We start from the raw sequence: 23,053 nt of genomic DNA on the forward strand, positions 1-23,053 counted from the left end.
CTTGGCTCAGCAATACTACATGTGAGAAGGATCTTAGAATTGTTGTTGATCATAAGCTGAATATGGAGCCAACAGTGTGATGTGGCTGCAAAAAAGGCAAATGCTATTTTAGGCTGCATTAACAGAGGTAAAAGTATTGGTTCCCCTCTGTTCGTCACTGGTTAGGCCTCATCTTGAGTATAGTTCTGGACATTGCACTTTAAGAAGGATGCAGACAAACTGAAATGGGTTCAAAGAAGGGCAGTGAGGATGATCAGCGGATGGGAAACAAAGCCCTATGAGGACAGACTGAAAGAACTGGGCATATTTAGCCTGGAGAAGAGAAGATTGAGGGGAGATATGATAGCAGTCTTCCGGTACTTGAAAGGTTGCCACACAGAGGCGGGACAGGATCTCTTTTTGATCATCCCTGAGTGCAGGACAGGGAATAATGGGCTCAAGCTACAGGAAGCCAGACTTCAACCAAACATCAGAAAAAACTTCCTTACTGTTACAGTGGTACAACAATGGAACCAATGACCTAGGGAGGTGGTGGGCTTTCCAACAGTAGAGGCCTTAAAGAGGCAGCTGGACAGCCACCTGTTGGGGATGCTTTCAGTTAGATTCCTGCACTGAGCAGGGGTTGGACTCGATGGCCTTATGGGCCCCTTCCAACTCTACTATTCTATGATATGTTGTGTGGGGTAGTACAGCCTTCCCCAGGTTTGTGTCCTCTGGATATGTTGGACTTCAACTCCCATCAGCTGTGCTGGCTGAGGCTGATGGGAGTTGTAGTCCAAAACAGCTGGAGGGCACCAGGCAGGGCAAAGCTGGCACAGGACTTTTCATCTGTCCTGAATCTGCCGCTAATCTGTTTCATTAGGTGGGGCCATTTTCCAATACTAGAGAAAAATCCTCACACACAATGCATAGTTTTATAAACCTCCATTGTACCTACCCTCCCCTTTTCCCCCCCCCAGCTAAATAACCCCAAACACTTTAGTTGTTCCTGCTACTGAAGGTACACTAACCAACCAATTGTTTGGTTGACTTTTTCTGTACCTTTTCACCTCTACAATTTATTTTTTATCTAGGACAACCAGAACTGTACATAGGATTCCAAGTGTAGCCCACACAATGGATTCTAAGCATCAGAGACAGCTGATTCAATAACAGTAAACTGTATTTAAAACTTTAATACAGCTTTTCATTGAAAATTCCAAGACAGATCATAACAGTGATATAAAACTTAATTCAAAACTTTGCAGATTTATTGATCGCTATAAAAACATTTTAATATTGTCGGACCTAATCAGCCACCACTAAGACAGCTCTTCCTCTACGATGCACTTAAACCAGTTTCCCCCACAAAATTCTGGAAATAGTGGCCTTTTGAGTATGTTGAAAATTCCCTGAGATATATCTTTATCGACACCTTATGGAAGGACCTGGTGCCCTCCAGATGTTTTGGACTACAATTCCTATCAGCGCCAGCCAGCACGGGGTGGGGAGGGAGACATTTATTTATTTATTTATATTTATTGTATTTGTATCCCATCCCATAGCCGAAGCTCTGTGGGCGGTTTACGGTAACTAAAAACATTAAAAACAAATATACAAATTTAAAGCATATCTTTTAAAAACATTTTAAAACCCAATTTAAAATTTTTTAAAAACATGGCAGTTAAACCATTATGCAACACAGAACATAAGTGATGACAGAAAAGCCAATTCAACACTGACCCCTGGTGGTTATCTGGTGGCTTGACAACAATACCATTTTAAACCTAACACTCTTTCTCCCCTCCCCCCACCCAGCTGGAATACATGTCTTGTGGCTTCTGAACCCGTCCACACAAAAATATATCTACTTCTGTTTCTCATTTGATCAGGTTTTAGTTAACAGATCAGCCTGACAGCCAGGAGGCTTATTGCTCCCAAGCAGCAAGTATGCTTTGGAGCCCAATGTCTCTTGAGATATCAGCTTTAGGGAGAGGCAGAATATCTGAAGCTTCTCATGGGAAGAGAATTCTGTCATCCTCCAGATCAGGAGAGATTCTCCTCAGACGTTGTCCACATCAAACAGAGCATCATTTTCAACTGTGCCTCAGGACTGAATTACATTTTCATATGTCGCAACTCCCCAATAGCACTGGCACGAAACTACAGTTCTTAATGGAGTATCTCTTGTAACACTTGACCAAAGCCCTTGGAGCCACCAACACTTGCAATGCCCTCAAAGGCAAACCAACCCTTAGCTATGAGCTTGAGGAGGCTGCCACTCATTCTACTGTCGAGCCAAAAATATCATTTGGGATCCCGCATAAATCCAGTGGTGGCTTCTGACCATTCATCACATGATGGTGAAAGGGCTGGTAACACCCATCCAGTTAGCTGCTGCTGCTCCTGGCTCCTACTGCAGAGGGAAGGAGAAAACCTTCTTGCCAGACTTGCAACGGACTTCGGCCCCAGGAATTCGCAGAAGGTATGAAGAGTCCTCAAACCCATCCACAATCTCCTGGAAACACCAAGAAGGAGAGGGGGGAAATCATGCAGAACCCAGGAAACTGACTGACCCTGAAAGTTTAGGGTGTGTTGGACATTTTAATATGTAGAGTTTGTGGGTAGGAGAGGGCTTTATTCTCCCATTTTGGCTCATCTACTCTGCCACCAATCAGTTTTGAGGCCCAATTCAAAGTGCTACTTTTGACCTTTGAAAGTCTTGGCAGCCTGGGCCCTGCTCTATCTCCTCATTTACATCAGTTTTCCCCAACCTGGTGTACTGCAGATGCTTTTGGAGTACAACTCACATCAGCCCCAGCCAGCAAGAGTTGCAGTCCAAGACATCTGGTGGTCACCAGGTTGGGGGAGACTGATTTGATGAACAAAAAGGTGCCTATATGTGTGTCTGTAGAGAGCTTTAGAACTGCGGCACCCTCAGGTAACTTTTTCACAACTGTTGCCTTGAGCACTTCCATAAGTCAAAAAGTTATCTCCAGAAATGCTATACAAGCCAACCAATGCACACAGCCCACATTTCCACTTCAGCCCTCAGAGCCAGCTGGTTCCTTAAAACTCTATGCTCACTCCAGGACTAGCGGATGGCATTTGAGCTGGTTACCTGCAACTCCTGAAGACACTGCCCTTCAAGTTCTTCAGCAAGGTTTCCAACACACCATGCAAGGCTGAGATGAAATGAGGGATTCTGTACAGAGGCAAGGAAAAAGTGAATGCTGGAGAAGCTGCCCTAGGCCAGCCAGGCACCCCTGTGCAGCTCAAGGACTTCCATAGACATGAATTAGTCCTGTCACCACCAGACAGTAGATAAGCACCCCTTTTTCTTCCATGGAAATGTGACATCAGGACAATAGCAAAGAGGCCCTGCCAGCATTTACTATAAAAGAGAAGAGGCATCTTCACTGCTGGGAGGAAGGGCAGGATATAAATCAAATAATAAATAATAATTTTAAAAAACAGATTTTTTTTTCTAGAGTTGTCTAGTCATTGTACAAAGATTAAAAACCAAAACAGCCCCTGCCTGCAGGTAACAATCTAATGGACACTATACAAGGAATAAGAGATGAGAATGGGCAGACAGAAAAACAAGTTAATTCAGGCACCACTTTTTAAATCACAAGACGATAGAGAAATGGCCTGTGAGAGGTAAGTGGCCCTTGCCTTCTTCACCCCACAATCACACAGCCACAGCCCAGGGTGCCTTATGAGACAGCAAGAACACCTTTCTCTCCCCCCCCCCCCAGCCATAGACATGTCTGAGACCCCTAGCTAGCTAGAGAACATTGACCCTAGAAGTCACACCCTGGGGAGACCCAGGAAATGCACCATTCCCTTGTGGAACTGCCTCTCTGGAGATATGCCAGAGTCTTGAGCAGCTTCAGTACTGTTGATACTTCTTAACATAAGAACATAAGAAGAGCCTGTTGGATCAGGCCAGTGGCCCATCTAGTCCAGCATCCTGTTCTCACAGTGGCCAACCAGGTGCCTGGGGGAAGCCCGCAAGCAGGACCCGAGTGCAAGAACACTCTCCCCTCCTGAGGCTTCCGGCAACTGGTTTTCAGAAGCATGCTGCCTCTGACTAGGGTGGCAGAGCACAGCCATCATGGCTAGTAGCCATTGATAGCCCTTCACTGGTTATTGTGTGGCGTAGTGGTTAAGAGTGTTGAACCAGAACCTGGGAGACCAGGGTTCAAATCCACACTCAGCTATGAAGCTTACTGCATGGCCTTGGGCCAGTCACTGTCTCTCAGCCTAACCTACCTAAGGGTTGTTGCGAGGATAAAATGAAGAGAGGGAGAACCATGTATGCCACCTTGAGAGGAAAGGTGGGATATAAATATAATAAGTAATAAATAAATAAAATAAAAATGGTGTATTTTTAATAAACTGCTACTCCCAGGCCTTTGTTATTCAGCAGCAACTCCTTTTTGCAGACTCCATTCCTTACTTGAAAAAGTAGAGGTCTCACCTTGTAGAAAGATGGCAGATTAAATTCCTCCATAACTCTGTCCACTTCAGAAACCAGCTCCAAGACCTGAGAATGTCCAGAAGCGACCTCCAAGCCAATGAAGGTCCTGCAGGAAGTTTGACAGAGAATATTGGAGGAGCTCTTCAGTCTTAAGGCTCACCACGAGGGTCCCCTTTTGCCCCAGAAGGCAAGCCAAGGAGGTACCAAAGGGATGATCCCCCATTGGGACAAACTAACACTGGTGGCCCACTGCGACCTTCAACTTGAGCAAAAAGAATTTTAAAATTAAAGAGAAAACGGGGGTGGGGAAGAGATGAACCTCAAATTTTGGTTGGGTAGAGAAGTGCCATACCCAACACATTTTAACAATGTCTGCCATCCTGGGGAACTGCAAAGATTAACAACCAACTAACAAAATGGCTTCTTGTTAATAAAATATCAAAGTTCAACATGAAGAAAGCAAGTGACTTTGTCGTTCAGATTCCTGAATCAATGCAGAGCCGTTCATTCTAAAGGCCCAAGATTGATCAGCTAGAATACCCTTTACCAGCCTGATGCCCTCCAGATCATTTGAACTATTCTTTATTACATTTATACCCCGCCTTTCTTTTTGTGACAGAAACCCAAGGCATATGGTTCCCAGGCAGCCTCCCATCCAGGCACTGACCAGGCCTGACCCTGCTTAGCTTCAGCAACAAGCTGGCCTTATGTGCCTTCAGACCACAGCCTGGGACTCCCTTCAGTGCCAGGCAGCAGAGCCATGCTGGCTGAGGCTGACTTGGGGTTCAAAACAGCCGAAGGGCACCTGGCTGGGGAAGGCTGAGCTACAACTGGAACAGCTGAGACACTGGCTGTGGCTCGGCACACCCAAAGAATGCAAGTGCCAATCTGCTTCACCAAAGCCAAAGAACAGGGGAACGACCCACAGCCAGGATAAGCAAAATAGGCGCATCGCTACAGCTCTCTTAGTGGCAGAGGCAGCCTAGGCACCCATTTCATGTGGAATCTTAGCAGCTGTAGACAGAAGTCTGAAAATGTCAGTTGCTTGCACCAGAGTTTGAAGGAGGGCTTGGATACGGCTTGCTGAAGCTTCAGCTGCTTCTCTCTCCCCCCAGGAATATCCCTCATGCCTCTGCCGCCGCCTCCTCTACCAACTTCATCCTTGCACAATTATTCTGCTTGTGCCAACCAAGCCAGGTTGGCACTTCTAGCCCTTATGCCTGGTGCAGAGCTGCCTATTGTTCTTGGAGTGGCAGAGCCACAGTCAGTTCACTCACCTGCTTTTGGTCTGGTTGGTGTAAACCTTCACTTGGTCTGCTCTGCAGGTGAACCTGAAACATGGAAAGAATCCATCTGATCTTGGAAGACGAGAATGAGGACAGTAGAGAGCAAAGCAGCATACCTGGACCAGGAGCTGGGGAGCTTAGCCTGGGCCTCCGTTCCCTGGCGCCTTTAAGTCACTCTCTTCCAGCAACTACAGCTCTTCACACATCTCCTTCCTTTTGCTCCTGCTGACCTACTCCGTTTTTGCTGGTGTTCTCCAAAGCAGCCGTTGCCACAACTTGGTGTGCCCCAGGTATTTTGGACTATAACTCCCACCAGCCCCAACATGCAACAAAACATCTGGCTGTGGCACAGGCTGTTCCAAAGCATATAACCCTCACACATACATACCCAACTTTGCAACTAGAATAGGTTAGGCTGATTTAGAAACCATGTGGGGGTTTGCACAAGTCATCCTTTGCCCATATTTGGGGGCAAAGCTGGATGTCTTTTAGCATGGGCCAACAATGTCCTGTCTCCTTCCTCAGAGGAAGCACTGCTCAAGAGTAGGTGCCAGGGGAAGAGTCTGCGCCGTGCCAGGAGAGGCAACAGCAAACATACAAAAGGAAGATGCAATCGGATGGATTTCCAAGATACTACCTGGGGAAGGAAGCCAGGTGTTCCTTGAGGGACTGGACAAAAGGACTTATCCAGTGGTAGCGCAGGATCACACCTTGAGAGAGGCTGATGTGGAATTCTGCCACTGCTGTCAGTGAAGGCACATATGTGTGTGCGTGCGAGAGGACAAGCTGGAGCAGGTCAAGGAAGTCCTCCGTAGCCTCATCTGTACAGAAAGGCGAGATGACAGTGGAGGATTGGAGAGAGGGTGTGCATGAATTTCTGCTAAGCTGTGGTGCAACTCAGTTACAAGTCAGTTTCTAGGCCTCAAATGTCTTCTGTAAAATGGGGATTTCAATGACCTGCTCTACAGAGCAGTTGTAAAACTGAATTGGGAGTGGTGGGACCTGGAACGTGCTTTGCGCATTAGAAGTACCACACCAACACTACAAGCCTGCCTGGACCCAAACAGTACCTATCGATGAATAGAGAAAGATGCTCTCTGCCCATCTCAAGTCTCCCCTAGTCATGATGGCTCTGCATTACCTCCGGTATGCGGTGCCATCTGCACTATACATTTAACGTAGTATTAAGCCACCTTAAACAGCCATGGCTTCCCCTAAAGAATCCTGGGAAGTGTAGTTTGTTAAGGGTGCTGAGAGATGTTAGGAGATCCTGTTCCCCTCAGAGAGCTCAAATTCCCAGAGTGGCTTAACAATTCACTCCTCTTCCCAGGGAACTCTGGACGTTGTAGCTCGATACAATCCTGGAGATCTTATCAGTTCATTATTTGTATCGTTTAGAGAACTTCTTTGGCTTGGAGAATTTGTATTTGCATTTTGCATTCTGTATACATATTTGTATGTACACTGCCTTCCAAAAGTAATCAGACCCCTGGCCAATGCCCTCCTATTACTGAATTACAAATGGCACATTGTAATTTCATTTTGTATGATATTTTATTTTGAAACTCTGAAGCTCAAAATCAATTATTGTAAGGTGACATTGGTTTTATGCTGGGAAATGTTTGCAGGAAACATAAAAAATTGAAATATGTTGCTTGCATAAGTATTCAACCCCCGCACATTAATATTTGATAGAGCCACCTTTCGGTGCAATAACAGCTTTAAGTCTTTTGGGATAGGTATGTACCAGTTTTGCACGCAGTGTCAGAGAGATTTTGGCCCGTTCTTCTTGGCAGATTCGCTCCAGGTCGATTAGGTTGGTTGGATGTCGCTTGTGGATCACAATTTTCAAAGAGTGCCACAGATTCTCAATGGGATTGAGATTAGGACTTTGACTGGGCCACTGTAGGACATTCACCTTTTTGTTCTTGAGCCACTCTTATGTTGCTGTGGCCTTGTGCTTGGGATCATTGTCCTGCTGAAAAGGGAATTTCCTCCCAAGCCTCAGTTTTTGAGTGGACTGAAGCAGGTTCTCTCGCAGGATTTCCCTGTATTTTGCTCCATTCATTCTTCCTTCAATTTTAACAAGATGCCCAGTCCTTGCTGATAAGAAGCATCCCCACAGCATGATGCTGCCAACACCATACTCACTGTAGGGATGGTGTGTCTTGAGGCATGGGCAGTGTTAGGCTTGCACCACACATAGCGCTTTGAGTTTTGGCCAAAAACCTCTATCTTGGTCTCATTTGACCATAAAACCTTTTCCCACATCGCAGCTGGGGCACTCTCGTGCTTTCTGGCAAACTCCAGATGTGATTTTGGATGGTACTTTTTGAGTAACGGCTTCTTTCTTGCCATCCTCCCATACAGGCCAGTGTTATGCAGAGCTCTTGATATGGTTGACTGGTGCACCATTACTCCATTCCCAGCCACTAAACTCTGTAGCTCCTTCCAAGAGATTGTTGGCATCCCTATGGCTTCTCCTACAAGTCTCCTTCTTGTTCAAATGCTGAGTTTTGAGGGACGGCCTTTTCTTGGCAGTGCCTGGGTGGTGAGATGCAGCTTCCACTTCCTGATTATTGGTCCAACTGTACTCGCTGGGCTATCCAAACACTTTGATATTATTTTATACCCTTTTCTCAATCTATGCATTTATATTACATTATCTCTCACTTCTGCAGTCTTCATTTTTGGTCTCTTTGGTCTTTTCCTTCAGATCCACAGCCTGACCAATGATCCTTCAACAGTGGGGTTTTTATCCTGACAATGTGACAGCAACTTTAATGGTTCACAGATAATTGTGTCCTCAATTAGGGCAGTTTCTTTCAATTTCTGTGTAAACTGGGAGCATCCACACCACAGGGGTTGAATACTTATGCAAGCAACATGTTTCAGGTTTTTATGTTTCTTACAAGCATTTCCCAACATAAGACCAATGTCACCTTACAATAATTGATTTTGCGTTTCAGTGTTTCAAAATAAAATACCATACAGAACAAAATTACAATGTATCATTTGTAATTCAGTAATAGGAGAGCACTGGTCAGGGGTCTGATTACTTTTGCAAGGCACTGTATAGCTGCTTATGTTATAATTGGTGGGGTTTTTTGCTCATGTTCATATAGGTTCCTGTGACTTTGTCTGCTGGTGCTTATACTGAGTCAGATCATTGGCCCATCTAGCTCAGTATTGTCCACACTGACTTACAGAAGCTCTGCAGTGTTTCCAGCCCTACCTGCAGATGCCAGGAATCGAAACTGGGACCTTCTGCATGCAAAGCAGATACTCTATCACTGAGCATTCTAATGGGGCACTTTCAGAGAAAGATCCTCTTTATTGTCTCCTTGCTTCCATAATAGCCTGTGTCAGTGGCCGTAATTCTGTTCAAGATGTCCTGTCGGTCACAGTAAGATGCAAATGTGGCTCTGTGGCCACCTTCCTCCTCTCATCCAATCCCGCATCCGGATTAAGGAGCTTGGAAGGGCTTTGCTACTTGAAGAAAAGGATCGATTTCTAGCTGAATTCCAAAGATGCTCATTTCCAGAACTGGACTTCCTTAGGGACATTGGGGAGAGGACAGAGAGCAGAAGGGACTCACAAGGCATGTAGACATGCGTAGCCCAGTTGCCTCGTTCATGGGGGAAGGTCCGCAGGCGGCCTCCATGTTTGCTGCTGTCATCCACCACTGCCTCCGCATCCTCCTGGTCTTTGAACATACTTAGCACGCTGTCTGGTATGGGCAGGCGAGGAGCTGTTGTGCTGCTCGGCAGAGGAAGAAAAGAGAATTCACAGCCCTTCTCAATACTCTTCTTTGATCAACTGACTCTTGGCTCTTGGATGATGCACACCTTTGATGGTCCCACAACTTCCCCCACTCCAGGCTAAACAAGTACAAAAACAACTTCAGTGATTAGATTCTGTACTTAACAGTAAAAAGGTGCAACCTCTGTAAGGCAGACAGAAATGGAGAGGCCCCTTTTGCCCAGAAATAGGGAGCTTTGAGGGAAAAACAAGGCAGAAAAATATTTCAGATTGCCACCTCCCAACACAAAGTTTGAATCCAGTGTGGGAGTTTTCTTTCTCAAGGGAAAGGCACTAAATATTACCTCTGCCCTGCTTTCTGCAGAGATGTAGAAGTAAATGTTGTTGCTCTGGAAGTTAACCACAGCCATGTTCTAGTTTATTTCAATTGCTATATGGTTGCTTTCAGTTTGCATTATATTTTAATAATTATTTTACTTATTGCAAACCACCAGGGAACTTTGGTGCACTTCAGCACAATCAGCTTTGGGACAAAATGAGGAAGGGGCATTGCTCAGTTGCTGGGGCTTCTGTTTCACCTCCAGAAGGCCCTTGGCTCAGCTGATGGCCTTCCCTGCCCACCAAAAGTACCCCAAGGTGGCAGGGCTTGGAAATACCCATGCCCCAGACCTTGGGGGTTGCTATCGGGAAGCACACACCAAACCATTTGGGCAGAAACAGCTTGCAGGCACACAGCCCCAGGACTCAGGCACCTCCTGGCAGCACCGTATGCGGTTCCTGAATATGGGCGTGGCCTTCCACTGGCCCTTGTCCCAGCATGCCCAGAACACTCCTGGCTTGGACCCTTGGCCCTTGCACAGAGGATCATCTCAAAAGATCAGATGAGGCCTTGCTGTGCTTGTCCTACCTGAGGGAGCACCTTCTATTTGAGAAGAGTGTTTGGTAGCGGCAGCAGCGGTAGAGAGAGCTCAGAGTCAGGGTCAAAAAGCATCCCAAGTGACGGTTTCAACACTAGTGGGCAAGGGAAAGGGTGCTGGTGCTGCTGGGATTTCCCAGTCAGCAGACAAGTGCTCTGCCCTGCTAATACAGGGGACCCTTGAGAGGTTGCCTCCCAGCAGAGCAGATAGAACCAGCACTGCTTCTAGGACAGCCAGCAGGGCCACGAGTCCAGGAGGGCTCACATAACACACTGTGAAAGAGGTGAACTGATACTATCCAAAGAGACTAAGACCATCAAGTCCAGAGTCTAAAATTACATAACTGCACCTCTGGGAAGCCCCCAATGCTGGTAAGCTCCCCACCATTTGCCCATTCAGTGGGACAAGCAAGGAAAAGAAGGTAAGGGTGCCAGAGCCCAACCCTTTGTGCACCTGAGGATGAGAAAGGGTGGTGGCTCCACAGGCCAGCTGAGACTTCCACACCCACTGGCACCGGTTGCAATGGAGTGGCATGAAGCTGCCAGGGGATCCACCAACAGGAAAGGGGAGGGGAGAGACAACAGCTGCACAAACCATTCTATTGGGAGAGAAAGCAGGCAGGCAGGCAAGCAGGGCCTGTCCCAGGGGCTCCACCAAACTCCCGCTGTCGCTGAAATGAACTCTTTCGATGTTAGTGCGTTCTTGCATGCACTTCAAAAAAGGACGTCAAGTTTTGGTTTGCTCTTTGTTCCTCGTCCCTCCCCATCCCTTTTTCCTCTTGTGCGTGTGCCTTTTAGACTGTGAGCTGCCCAGGGGATCTTGCCCGCTGGAAGCGGGTCTGAGCGGCGTCATCGGTTCATCAATACGCTCACCTGACGCGGGGAGAGCGGCGGCCCGTCGGTCCCAACGCCGCCCCTGCGCCGCCGTCACTGCTGCCTTCCCCCTGCGCTCCCCCTGTGCACCCCGAGATGTCGTCCTCGTCTTCCGAGCCGGAGCTGCTGTAGCCCACGAGGCCGGCCATCCCGCTCATGGCCGCTGCTGCCGTGACCCGCTCGGCACTTCCGCCACCATGGCCCCAAAAGAAGGATGGACGGATGGTCCACCGCGCCTGCGCAGAAATGCTGCCCCACTCGGGCAGGCTGGCGTCATCCGGAGGCGCCCGTAGACTTATGAGAATGTAAACTAGCATTGCAGGAGGCAGGGAATTGCTCGCTGGTTCGCTTTGGAAGCCTTTTCTCCTTCGTTTCCAAGCCCCATGGTCGGGGCAGTGTGGTGATGCTAATGCTAACGAAATGGATTATTATTGATAATAAAATAGTAAATAGCAGTAGTAAATACTGAAACGGGTTTTAGCTTTGGGAGGGGGTAAGGAAGCAGCAAGGAGCGCCGGGTGTGTGTGTCTCGTTCCTTGCGGGGGACCAGGAGTGATTTATTTATTTATTTGTTCGACTTATTAGTCGCTTAACTAGCTGAATTGTCAGCCACTCTCCTTGCTTGTTCCACTGAATGGGCAAATGGTGGGGAGCTTACCAGCATTGGGGGCTTCCCAGAGGTGCAGTTATAACGTTGCAGGTCTCCTTCTCGGACTTCGAGGGCACGGTAGCCAAAAGGAGTCAGCGGAGGTTCGTGTCCTGGGAGGCCGTCAAGTAGCTACATTCCTCCCCCCCAATATTTTCGGGGGTGTGTGTCTCCAGCCCGGTGAAAAAGTCGTTGGCCTCCCCCAGACAGCTGGACTCCGCTGGAGCCCTTTTTGGGGGGCGGATCCTGTCCTGGGAGCCGCGGGGGGGGGGGCTCCATCAGAAGCAGCTCTCCCGTCGCAGCGTTTGCTCTCCCTTTCCATCATAACAACCAGGGCTGTGGAATCGGAAGCAATTTTGGGTGGCGTCAGAGTCAGTAGAAATGTACCGACTCCGGCTTCAAAATAAATTTTGACACATTTTTTAAAATATAAATTCAAAATGTCAAAGAAGCTTCCCATGAAGTCAGCTGTAGTTGAGCATTTCACCATAACTCAAGATGGAAAACATTTTGTGTGTCAGTGTATGACACAGGACCCAGATGAAGACAAATGCTGTGATGCCAAGATCAGCGCATATTCAGGCAGCGATAAAAATGCTCCTACGAGAGCTGCCAATTTAAAAAGACACTTCCAGCCCTTTCCAGGGCTGTGGAGTTGGAAGCAATTTCGGGTGGAGTCGGAGTCGGACAGTAGAAAAATAGAGGAGTCGGAGTCGCAGGTTTGCTGTACCGACTCCACAGCCCTGATAACAACTCGACACCTTTTCCCGGGTCTCTTGTTCTGCCATCATATCGCAAACTCTTCTAAGGCGGATCTAGGTCCAACTTTTATCTTTCCCCCAAAGACTTTTCCAGGGCCACGGGCTGCTGCACCTCGAAAAAGCCCGCCAAGGGCCCGCTGGAGCGCCGCTGTGGCACATGATGCTCACAGGGATCCCCCGGGGTCGGTGCATGTGGCGCCGCCCGAGCAGCGTTGGGAGACCCCCCACGCTCTGCACAATCCCTCACCCCCCAAAAAAATCCCCTTTGGAAAACAAAACCTTGTGGGGGGCAGCTCCGCGGGCGTGGGGGGGCTGAACAGCAGGAGGGAGCAACGGGACAGAGCATCTTCGAGGGTAGGGAGGCCGTCGCCCGCCGGGCCGAGCGGCGCTCCCACTAGCCCTCTCCCCGGCCACGAGTCACGCCATCCTAGCTTCTCGGGATACCACACAGCGCTACCGACAGCAAGTCTCCTTTCGCCTTCGGCCACCTTCCCACGCTCCAGGCCGAGCTATCTCCCCTATCTACTCTTATCTCCCGTGCTGCTGAGGCCGTTTCTCGCCCCAGGGCCCTGTGGCTCGAGGCGGCGGTGCCAGACTTGGTCTCCACCGGCTTCTGGCCGGCTGAAGCGGCTACGAGCCAGAATGAATGGGGAAAGGCCCCCGATCCGCTCTCTCAGTCTCTGCACTGCTGCGGGCAAAATATCCGAAGGCTCCGAGCGGCTTCTATGTTTCCTGGTAGGGACGTGTGGCCGGGAGTTGCACCCGCTGCCAAAGGAGGGACGAACACTGTCTTCCCGCCCCCCTCCCCCCCGCAACCGGGCCCGGCCTCAGCTTTCTGCGCAGTTCTCCCCGCGGCCCGGCAGAGGGCGGCCCCGATCCCGCAATTTCCTTCCCCTAAACACCGCCCCTTCCTCCTCGCCTCGCCTCCTCCCTTCCGTCGGCTGGTTCGACGCTTTCCTCCCCCCGCGCTCGCTCGCCCGCTCGCCCACCCCGCTTTACCTCTCCTCGCCGCTGGTGCTGCGCGCGCTACTTGAGGCCGAGGATCGGACGGGACTACTAGGCCGCAAGACTCTTCCGGGCCTCCAGGTAGGGAGGGAAAAAGGAGAGGGGAGCAGGGCAAGGCAAGTCGCCTCCTTTCTTTGCTGGGCTCCTGCCCCGCTGCCGCCGCCGTCTTCGGCCACACAAAAGTGCGGAGCTGGCTTGGCCGCGGGGCCCCCGATCCTGCGCTGGGCCTTCGCTTTTCCTGCCCAGGAGGGCCGCGCTGGAGGAAAAGGCGGCGGCAGCCTCGAATCGGGCCTGACAAACGCACCAAGAGCCCGCCCTTCGCCCGCTTTGCGCTCCTCCCGGCTGACCACCCTCTTGGCGCAGCCGTCCCTCCCGGGGCCTTTCGCTGCAGCTTCCGACGTTCTGGCACAGGAGAGGTGGTGGGAGTTGCAGGCCCTCGCATCGGAAGGGCGGCAGGCTGGCGAAGCGGGCTTGCCTCTTGGCTGCGGGAGCCTCCGCCTTGCAAGGCGATGGGCTGACTGACCGGCCTGAAGTCTCCGCGGGCTCTGCAGCGGGGAGCAGCCGCTCGCGTTCCGCCCACCGGGGTGTTTCTGTGGGTGATGTTAGGACGGAGAGTGTCCGCGAAGCAGCCTCAAGCCGCGCCGCCGGTCCCTTGGACCCTCCAGCCCTGGCCTGGTTCTCTGGAAGGGCAGCAGCTCCCCTGAGCCTCCAGCAGAGAAGGGCTGTCCTCTGCTCCTTGGGACCCTTTTAATACCCGGGGGTGCTGAGAATTGAGTCTGGGTGGACAGCAGGCCCTCTGCCCCTGAGCTACAGCCCTCGCTAGTAGAAACCCCTCAGGCAGAGGCGCGCAGGTGAGCCCCTCGCTGGGGATGGGCTCAAGCAGAGGGCCTGGCCAAATTTTCCTGCCCCTGAGTGAGACTTCTTTGAGGCGGTGGGGTGCCTAAATCACACTCCCATTTTGGCTTGTGCACCCTGAGTGCGAAGATGACCCTCTGGGCTGGGCTCCTAAGCGGGAAGCTTGGAGCTCAGGAGGCGCCTGGGAACCCCGGGCCTGCCGTGCACCAAGGCAGCCGACTATTAAGCCAGCTTTTGAAAGCAGGTCACCAGCGCTCTGGCAATGCACCGTCTCCTCTGTGCCCACAGGACTCAGGAGAACTTTCTATCCCAATCAGCGTGCCTTCTGCCTTTCAGATGCTTTTGACTGCAACTCCCATCAGCCTCAATGTAGCCATGCTGGCTGGGCCTGATGGGTGGAGAGGACCAGGTTGAATGAAAATTCTTAACTTCTAAGGTTGGACCCCAGATGCACCAGTCCCAATAAAGCCTGTGAGAGGAGACTGTGCTTCACCAAGTGGGAGGGTTTTTTTCATCTGAGTTTGGCTGTGGGTCTTGAGTTTTTCCTCTTGGGTGGTTTTGTTTCACTGGGCTGTTTTGCTCCTCTTTCCCCACGATTTGACACTGGGCCTCCGCTAGCATGCAGATGTGAGTCTGGGACCAATCAACTGCAAGCAGAACACAGATGAGCCCAGACAGGCTGATGTGTGTCTTACCACACGCATCTGCACCTACCCCCCTGGGGCAATTTGGTCATCTCTGTGCTTATACCAGTCTTCCCCAACCCGGTACCTTCCAGATGTGTTAGACTACAACTCCCATGAGCTCTGACCACTGGGCATGCTTGCTGGGGCCAATGGGAGTTGTGGTCCGAAACATCTACAGCGCACAAGGTTGGCTAACTGGTTTTCAACAGAAAGGGGAAAGGTTCAAAAGATATGTTTGAAGACGTAGCCCAATTCTTTGTGTAGGGATTTCTTTCTAAGGAGTGACATGAGTGTGAACAAAATTGTATCTAGTTCTTTCCATATGAATGTGCAAGTGGTAGATATAACTTTGTTTAGCCTTCAGCATCATGTTTGCGGAGCTTATGTTCCCTTTATGTCTCATTCCCTACTCCTTCAGTTACTGTCATGTTAGAAATGAGCCCCATTTAATCTGCAGTAGCATCAAAGTCGGTTGTTTTGTTCTCTTCCTCCCACTACCCCTTCCCCATTTCGATGACTAGCCTGGCTTGCTTCCGCTGCCCTGTTAGCAATACTTTACATTTGTTTGCCTGCCTGCCTCTTTACAGTATTTTAAACTTTTATTTTCTCTGTATAAGGGCCTTCAAAGAACAAAGCAAACATGAGCCCAGTACAAAACGGGCTGTCCTCTTTGTGCCGTGGCAGGATGGAGAGAGGTGAAGGCAGGCTGAAAGGACAGCCTCTTGACCCATCTCACAGCAGCCAAGTCAAAGGTGAACTTGGCCTTTCAGTTACCCCTTTTGTAGCAGTGCGCTTGTGGAAATGCTTGCTCCCCTTCAGAGAGTGTGGACTGTGCACACAGTCCCTATGATATTCTCTCAGTTTTTGGATATTTATTTATAGTCAGCTCTATTCCATGGACTCCTGATGGTGCAAATATCTGAGCAATGTAGACCGACCTTTGCAAAGGAGAATTATGACTAGTGGAAACTGTGTTCTGAAGTATAGGCTTGGATGGAGGCCGGTTTCCCACCCCTTTTTCCTCTTCAGGCAGTAAGCTCTGCTTTGTGCAGAAAAACAGTTACATAAACCCCACAAAGTTCTACGTGGGGATATAAAAGGCTTAGGTCAGTCTTTGCCAGCCTGGAGCTGTCCAGATGTTCTAGACTGCAATGGCTGTGCTGACTGGAGCTGATGGGAGCTGTAGTTCTGGACATCTGGAGGGCCAAAGATTGAGGAAGGCTACACAAAGTTGAATCCGACGGGCAAAGAAGAGCTGTTGGAATGATGGAGATCCTCCCGGGCTTTACAAGGAGGAGGAAAGAGCCCGTCCTGGGAGAGTCTATGGTTGGGCTCCCCAAATACAGTGAGGGGAAAATGTGATTGAATGGATGTTTCTTTTCTCATTCATCATGACGTGGCTGAACATTGAGGGCAGAATTTGGATTGCGAAGAACCAACGCATTCTGTTAGCCCAGCAGAAAGGAAATTATCCAGAAGGGTTTCTTGCTCAACATCACTGCTAGCGCAGAGTACACTTGTTTTCTTGATGATGACATTATTATTATTATTACTGTTATACTTGTTTTCTTGAGTAATCTGCCTTTGTTTTTTTCAGAAGTGCCACTGTGACTAAATACCACACAGTTTCGTGGGGAAAGGGTCAGTTTCAAACAGCGCCAATGTATTAATAAGTAAAAAAGAAGCGGCTGACAGATGCTTAATAAGTTCATACAGTTGTCCCTGGTTCTAGGGGTCAGAGATCTTCATGAGGGCTTAGCCTGGAGGTTGGGCTGTTGTCATGTACTGGCTGACTCTGCCGTTGAGTCCAGCGTGTGTTCTACTTGCTTCCTAGATTCCTCCGCTGGCTGGCTTGGCTTTGTCTTCCCTACCCAAACATGTGGGAGATAGAGCGATTACTCTACCCTCTTGACATCACAATGAGTTCTACAACCTAAGTTCTCTACCAGGACTGACATTTATTAAGAAAAACAAGCATGAGAGGTAAAGCAGTATAAACACTCCTAGACAGTGTGTAGATTTCTTTGGATGAAACAGAGAACTTGGCCATAAAACTTGCACAAAGGGGCTGTTTTAAAGAGCATGAGAAGAGCCCTGTTGGTTCAGGCCAAAGATCCCACTCTAGTCCAGCATCCTGTTCTCACAGTGGCCAACAAGGGCATCAGTGGGAAGACCTAAGCAAGACCTGAGCGCAACAGCACTCTCCCCATCTTTGATTCCCAGCAACTGGTATTTGGAGATATGCTGCCTTCGACAGTAGAAGGAGAACATAGCCCTCATGACTAGTAGCCACTGACAGATGTATCCTCTGTGGATTTGCTTCCCCCTCCCCATCAGTGTCTTGTGTATTTCTGTCAGTTGCTTACAAGAAGTGTTTTGCCCCATGATTTAAACCCATCAGTGGCGTAGTCAAATAACTCCTTAAAATGTTAGTGGGGACAGATGCTTGCTTCCATTCTTCCTATTACTTCATGTGATGATGAAAAGTCTGTTTCCTACACAAATGTTATCCAAAGCTTTGAGTAGCATGTCATGAAATGGGCAGGTCCTGAGGTGTCCAGAGCCTTCAGGAGAATCTGCAATCATTCCAGTTGCTCATTGAGGGTGTTCTGGTTTCTTAATTAGTGAGTATTTTATTGCTAGCTTCAAGACTTTGTTCCAGTCTAGCCTTAACAGCGTCCTTCGATAATTCTCCAGTAACGATTCCTTCCAGTTGTAGCTTTTCAGTGAAGTCATATATTTTAAACCTCCATGGCAGAGAACTATGGGGGGGGGGAGTAATACATTATAATTTGTGAACAGTTGTGAACAGTGGTTGTAAATGTCAATGTAAGAAATCTTGAGAAGCGAGGCAGGCGGTATCTTAAAATAATGGTAAAGGTTCGTCCCTGTTTGGAAAGAATATTTCCAGTCTCTGACTAGTGATTCTTGTACTAAAGCTAAAATCTTGTTTCAGGTAACTAAGCCTTGCCATGCACTTGGTCTCTTCCATCCATGGTTGGGAAGGGGAATATGCTTCTTAAGGAAGATAAGCAGCTCTCTGTCTGAACTGTGGCTCTAACCACTATGCTGTCTTTCCTTTCAGGTTCCCTTCCTTAATGTGGATTCCAGATCAAGGCAAAAGGCCTTCTGCACCCTGTAAGATGACCTGTCTGCTGGTGTCTGTCTTGGTTTGAGACTCATCACAGTGGGGAATCACTGCATCCGATACTGTGAGCCTCTCATCTCCAGGTTGGGGAGAGATTGCTGGGAATTCAGATCTCCTTACTTGCTCTGTCTCAGTCGAGAAGCTGAAGCCCTTATTGTGGAAACCCCGATTTCTTTTCCCCAGCATGTCAGAAAGCTGGCAGCAGCAGCCCCCACCCCCGCAGCAGCAGCCCCCCCCACACCATGCTGGAACAGCTGCCCTCCCTGAGCATCCCATCCCGTCGAGTGCAGTTGCTGAGAATCCCCTGGGCTGTGCTGTCTATGGCATCCTCCTCCAGCCAGAGCCCAGTGGCCTGCAGCACCACCCGCCTATCCCCGCCAGCGGAGGAGGAGAGCCCTCTATGAAATGTGGGGTGTGTGGGCATGACTTAGCACACCTCTCTAACCCCCAGGAGCACCAGTGTCTGCAAGGAGGCCACGACCGCTCCTTCCAGTGCACCCAGTGCCTGAAGATCTTTCACCAAGCCACAGATCTCCTGGAACATCAGTGCCTGCAAGTGGAACAGAAGCCCTTTGTCTGTGGGGTCTGCAAGATGGGCTTCTCCCTGCTCACATCCCTGGCTCAGCACCACAATGTCCACAATGGCAATGCAGCTGTCAAGTGCTCAATCTGTGAAAAGACTTACAAAGCAGCTGCAGCTGCGGCGGCTGCACCTGAGGAGTCTGCCCCGCCTGAGCAGCCAGTGGCTCTCAACCGGACTCCCGCAGAGAAACCCTACAGCTGCTCCATCTGCCAGAAGCCCTTCAAGCACCTCTCCGAGCTGTCGCGGCACGAGCGGGTGCACACTGGGGAGAAGCCCTACAAGTGCAGCCTTTGTGACAAAAGTTTCAGCCAGTCCTCACACCTGGTACACCACAAGCGCACACACAGTGCCGAGCGGCCCTACAAGTGTACCGTGTGCGAGAAGGCCTTTAAACACCGCTCGCACCTGGTGCGCCACATGTATGCCCACTCGGGTGAGGCGCACCTCTTCCGCTGCAATGTCTGTGAGCTGCACTTCAAGGAGTCGTCGGAGCTGCTGCAACACTCATGCACCCCCAGCGGGGAGCGGCCCTTCCGATGTGGTGCTTGCCACAAAGCCTTCCGACGCCCCTCAGATCTCCGGCAGCATGAGCGCACTCACAGCACCGAGCGCCCTTTCCAGTGTGATCTATGCCAAATGAGTTTCAAGCAGCAGTACGCACTCATGCGCCACCGCCGCACTCACAAGACGGTCAGCACCACACCTTCTTCCACAGAGCAGGAGTTGCCAGTGGGCCCCTTCAAGTGCTCCTTGTGTGAAAAGGGCTTTGTGCAGCCGGCTCACCTCCTCTACCACCAGCATGTCCACGGCATCGAGAACCTCTTCAAGTGCAATGCTTGCCAGAAAGGCTTCAGCCAGTCTTCAGAGCTGCTGCGTCACCGCTGCGTCCAGAGTGCTGAGCGGCCCTTCAAGTGTGCGGCATGCAGCAAGGCCTACAAGCGGGCCTCTGCCCTGCAGAAGCACCAGTTGGCCTCACACTGTGCAGAGAAGCCCCTCCGGTGCACTCTCTGTGAGCGACGCTTCTTCTCTTCCTCCGAGTTTGTGCAGCATCGCTGCGATCCAGCCCGCGAGCGTCCCCTCAAGTGCCCGGACTGCCAGAAACGCTTCAAATATGCCTCTGATTTGCAGCGCCACCGGCGTGTGCATACTGGGGAGAAGCCCTACAAGTGCCCAGCTTGTGAGAAAGCCTTCAAGCAGCGTGAGCACCTCAACAAGCACCATGGCGTCCACACCCGGGAACAGCACTACAAGTGCATGTGGTGTGGAGAGCGCTTCCTGGACCTGGGCCTGTTGCAGGAGCACAGCGCACAGCACACCTCAACCGAGAGTGCTTACCCCGTGGCACCCTGCCTGCCCTGAACAGCTCCCCCTGCTGGTGAAAGAAGGTTCATACCATCCTCCACCCCATGCTGTTTTAGGACTGGGCTTTTGCTAGGACAAGCAGCTCGTCTTGCCAGAGACCTTGCCATGTGGGAGCCTTTCTCCTTCATGCTTCTCCAATATGCAAACGATGGAGGGGGGTGGAGTAAGCAGCAGAGGCCTCTGTGTGTGTTCTGGGATCAACCATCAGTGGATTCTGCCTTTCTGTTACTGCTCTGTGAATGGGATGAGTGTAACTTGGGAACTAGCAGTGACTCAGGCCTGCATTGCTGTTCTGGGCACAGTGTCTGTTTTTTGGGTCAGATCTAAATGAATGTTCCTTAAGCCTGCCAATCAAATCCAGATCCTCCCCCACTACTGTGATTCATTAGTGTCCACAGTGTGATGTCCGAAAGCATTTGATGTGTTGGGGTCTTTGCTGCTTGCAAATGTATAGAGTAGGACTCTGCAGCAAGATAGGCTATGTAAGTTACTGTGATGGATGGACTTGGTGGACGTGGCTTCTCTTAGGGTGCCAGCCCCAGGGAAAATCTCCTGCTCATGTGCGACTCTTGTTCAGTTCACAGGTACATCCAAGGGAGATGGTCCCAGGGCGGTCCTGCCTCCTCTTCCGCTGCTTGGCTTCAGTTGTCCAGAATTTGTCAGGGCTGGAGGCTCTGAATTCCCTCCAAACACCAGAGCTCTCAAGCCCAGTGGTGTGAGTGGTCCTAGGGCAAGGTGAAAGGAGACGGAACACCGTTGCTTATTCAAAAGTTCTTTAAAGCCAGAGCAAAGCCTGTCCCTTCACTCACATTGGTATCACATGCAGAGGTTTCTGTAATTTGTAGGATCCCTAAAAACAGTTTTTGTTTACATGCGGCTATAAAGAATTCAGGTGAAAAGATCATTAAAACGACACTGTTAGATCCTCTCTGGCATTGTGATCTGTCAGAACACCATTTGCTAGAGTGACACAATTGTCAATAAGGAGCCCCATTTGGGATAGCTGAGGCCTGGCAATGCTTTCCTTTTGGACCATTCTGTGGCATATTGTGGGTGGGTGCGTTTGTTGCCCTTTCCGTGCACAGCACCCAAACTGTTAAGTTGAGAGGCTGCTGCAGCAGGTGTAGTAAGAACAAACTATGGGGCAGCCCTCCAAGAAGCATTTGTTTTTATCTCTTTCACCTAGGACACCCAGAGTGGTGCTGAAAAGCCAGATTTTTTAGCCCAGATCAGTTCCGCTGCCTGCCCAGTACTGAAAAGAGGACAGGAGTGAATTGTTGGGAGAGGTCTGGCCAAAGTTGTCTGTCCAGATCCGGAGCAGAAGCTGCTGCACTGTGTCTTTCTGTCCACATGTAGGGCCTTCTGACTTGACCTTGGTCTTTCACAGCACCTCAGATGTATAGAACTAACTTTTATGGAGTTTGTCTTCATTATTTTTCATAATTGCTTTTTTAAAAAGCAGGTTAAAATTCATTAAAAATCTGTGTAGCTCAATCGGCAGTCCCTTGAAGTCCTTAAAGACATCTGCTCTGATAGGTCATTGCATTTTGATATTACTAAATAGCGAGTTCAGTATATGCTGTGTTACTACAGGAGTAACTCTCATCATGAAAAGCGCTCTTGTATTCTTTTCCCGGAGAGGAAGCTGATCAAGGGGCCAGAAATTGTTTTCACAATGTCAGTTTATGCTTTGCAGTGGACTGTGCTGATTGACTGGAAAGGGACTGGGTGGGTCACTTTGTCTGTTCCCTGCCAGACAGGATGTTTTGAAATGGAAGCAGGGCCCTTTCCCCTGATGGCCGATCCAAACTCATCTTGAAAGTGGAGAGGGTTCTTTGGTGGGCAGTTTCTCCTTTTGTTTAAATGAATATCTATCCTACAACTCCCATCAGCTCCAGCCAGTACAGCCCGTTGTTAAAAGTTGTACAAAACATCTGGCGGGCACCAGGTTGGGGTATGCTGCTCTGAAGGCCCCCACTATCCCTGCAATCCCCAAAACAGCATGTTTCCCTTTGGGTTTGATCTCCCTCTAGCACTCCACCCCCCCTTCTGTCCAGGATCCCCTCTCACACCCGCCCTAGACTCTTGTGTTGTTGTTGTTTGGTGTGTGCTGTGCCTCTCCTGCCACTTCAGCCTTTCCTCTGGGTTGTCATGGTGGGCTTGCGCTGCCCGGATCTGAAGATGGCATGTCTCCAGTGCGCATGGGAAGACTCAAGGTGGCAGTCCGGACAAAGGAGCAGGCTTGACTATTGCTGGCTGTCGTTCTCTCCCACCATCCCCAGGCTGGGCTAGGCTGGGTGCATGGCTGCCATAGGGGTAGTGGCAATTCTTCAAGGAAATTGCTTTTATTTGGCTAGCGGGTGGGGACTGTCGTCTCATGGAAATTGATCAGGACCTGCCTGATCGAGGCCAGAAAGTTGCTTCAGCTGCAGTAGCTACTGTGGTCCATTTCTGGCAAATGTGTTCAGTTTTGTTAGGGAAGCCATTAATGCAGGATCGTAGCACAAGTAGCAGTAGGCACTTTGTGTCACAGTGAAATGGCAGCACCAGGGACCAGAAGCCAAAAGGACTGCTCTGAGCTTATTCTTGAAGCATTTCTCTTTCCTCTGAAGATGATGTCCCTTCCTGGTATGGCCTTGAGGCCGTCGGTAGGCAAGTGAGGGTCCAACAGGAAGCTGGAGTCCTGATGCCATTACCTGACAGGC

General features: G+C 50.0%; 2 protein-coding genes across 8 annotated transcripts; one reads left to right on the forward strand and one right to left on the reverse strand.

The window, feature by feature from the left end:
• Positions 1 to 1,144: 1,144 nt before the first annotated feature.
• USB1 (U6 snRNA biogenesis phosphodiesterase 1) lies at positions 1,145 to 14,253 on the reverse strand. The gene is made up of 8 exons (XM_061594712.1): positions 13,709 to 14,253; positions 11,303 to 11,612; positions 9,350 to 9,510; positions 6,389 to 6,572; positions 5,743 to 5,796; positions 4,466 to 4,571; positions 3,101 to 3,184; positions 1,145 to 2,497 (listed from the first exon to the last, which is right to left on the reverse strand). The coding sequence occupies exons 1-8, from the start codon at positions 14,154 to 14,156 to the stop codon at positions 2,393 to 2,395; spliced, it is 1,452 nt and encodes a 483-aa protein (XP_061450696.1). The 5' UTR covers positions 14,157 to 14,253; the 3' UTR covers positions 1,145 to 2,392.
• Positions 13,545 to 21,842, forward strand: ZNF319 (zinc finger protein 319). Of its 7 annotated transcripts, XM_061594706.1 has the most exons (4): positions 13,545 to 13,795; positions 15,873 to 16,007; positions 17,090 to 17,238; positions 18,341 to 21,842. In XM_061594706.1, the coding sequence occupies exon 4, from the start codon at positions 18,588 to 18,590 to the stop codon at positions 20,343 to 20,345; it is 1,758 nt and encodes a 585-aa protein (XP_061450690.1). In that variant the 5' UTR covers positions 13,545 to 13,795; positions 15,873 to 16,007; positions 17,090 to 17,238; positions 18,341 to 18,587; the 3' UTR covers positions 20,346 to 21,842. The 7 variants fall into 7 exon arrangements, with proteins under 7 accessions (XP_061450690.1, XP_061450692.1, XP_061450691.1 ...); XM_061594708.1 differs by lacking the exon at positions 17,090 to 17,238 and having other exon boundaries at positions 13,545 to 14,565; XM_061594707.1 differs by lacking the exon at positions 17,090 to 17,238.
• The last annotated feature ends 1,211 nt before the right edge of the window (positions 21,843 to 23,053 follow it).

This window comes from Rhineura floridana, chromosome 13, assembly GCF_030035675.1.
Source record: "Rhineura floridana isolate rRhiFlo1 chromosome 13, rRhiFlo1.hap2, whole genome shotgun sequence".
Classification (NCBI taxonomy): domain Eukaryota; kingdom Metazoa; phylum Chordata; class Lepidosauria; order Squamata; family Rhineuridae; genus Rhineura; species Rhineura floridana.

Excerpts from the sequence above, each read along its gene's own strand:
- USB1 (XM_061594712.1), bottom strand. The coding sequence starts at position 14,156 with ATGCGAGGGCCTGCAACTCCCACCACCTCTCCTGTGCCAGAACGTCGG. Across the intron at positions 11,613-13,708 it reads AGCACCAGCGGCGAGGAGAG|TTTACATTCTCATAAGTCTA; the intron begins GTAAAGCGGGGT and ends CTGCAATGCTAG. Across the intron at positions 3,185-4,465 it reads ATCTGCCATCTTTCTACAAG|AATCCCTCATTTCATCTCAG; the intron begins GTGAGACCTCTA and ends GCCTCTGTACAG.
- ZNF319 (XM_061594708.1), top strand. The coding sequence starts at position 18,588 with ATGTCAGAAAGCTGGCAGCAGCAGCCCCCACCCCCGCAGCAGCAGCCC.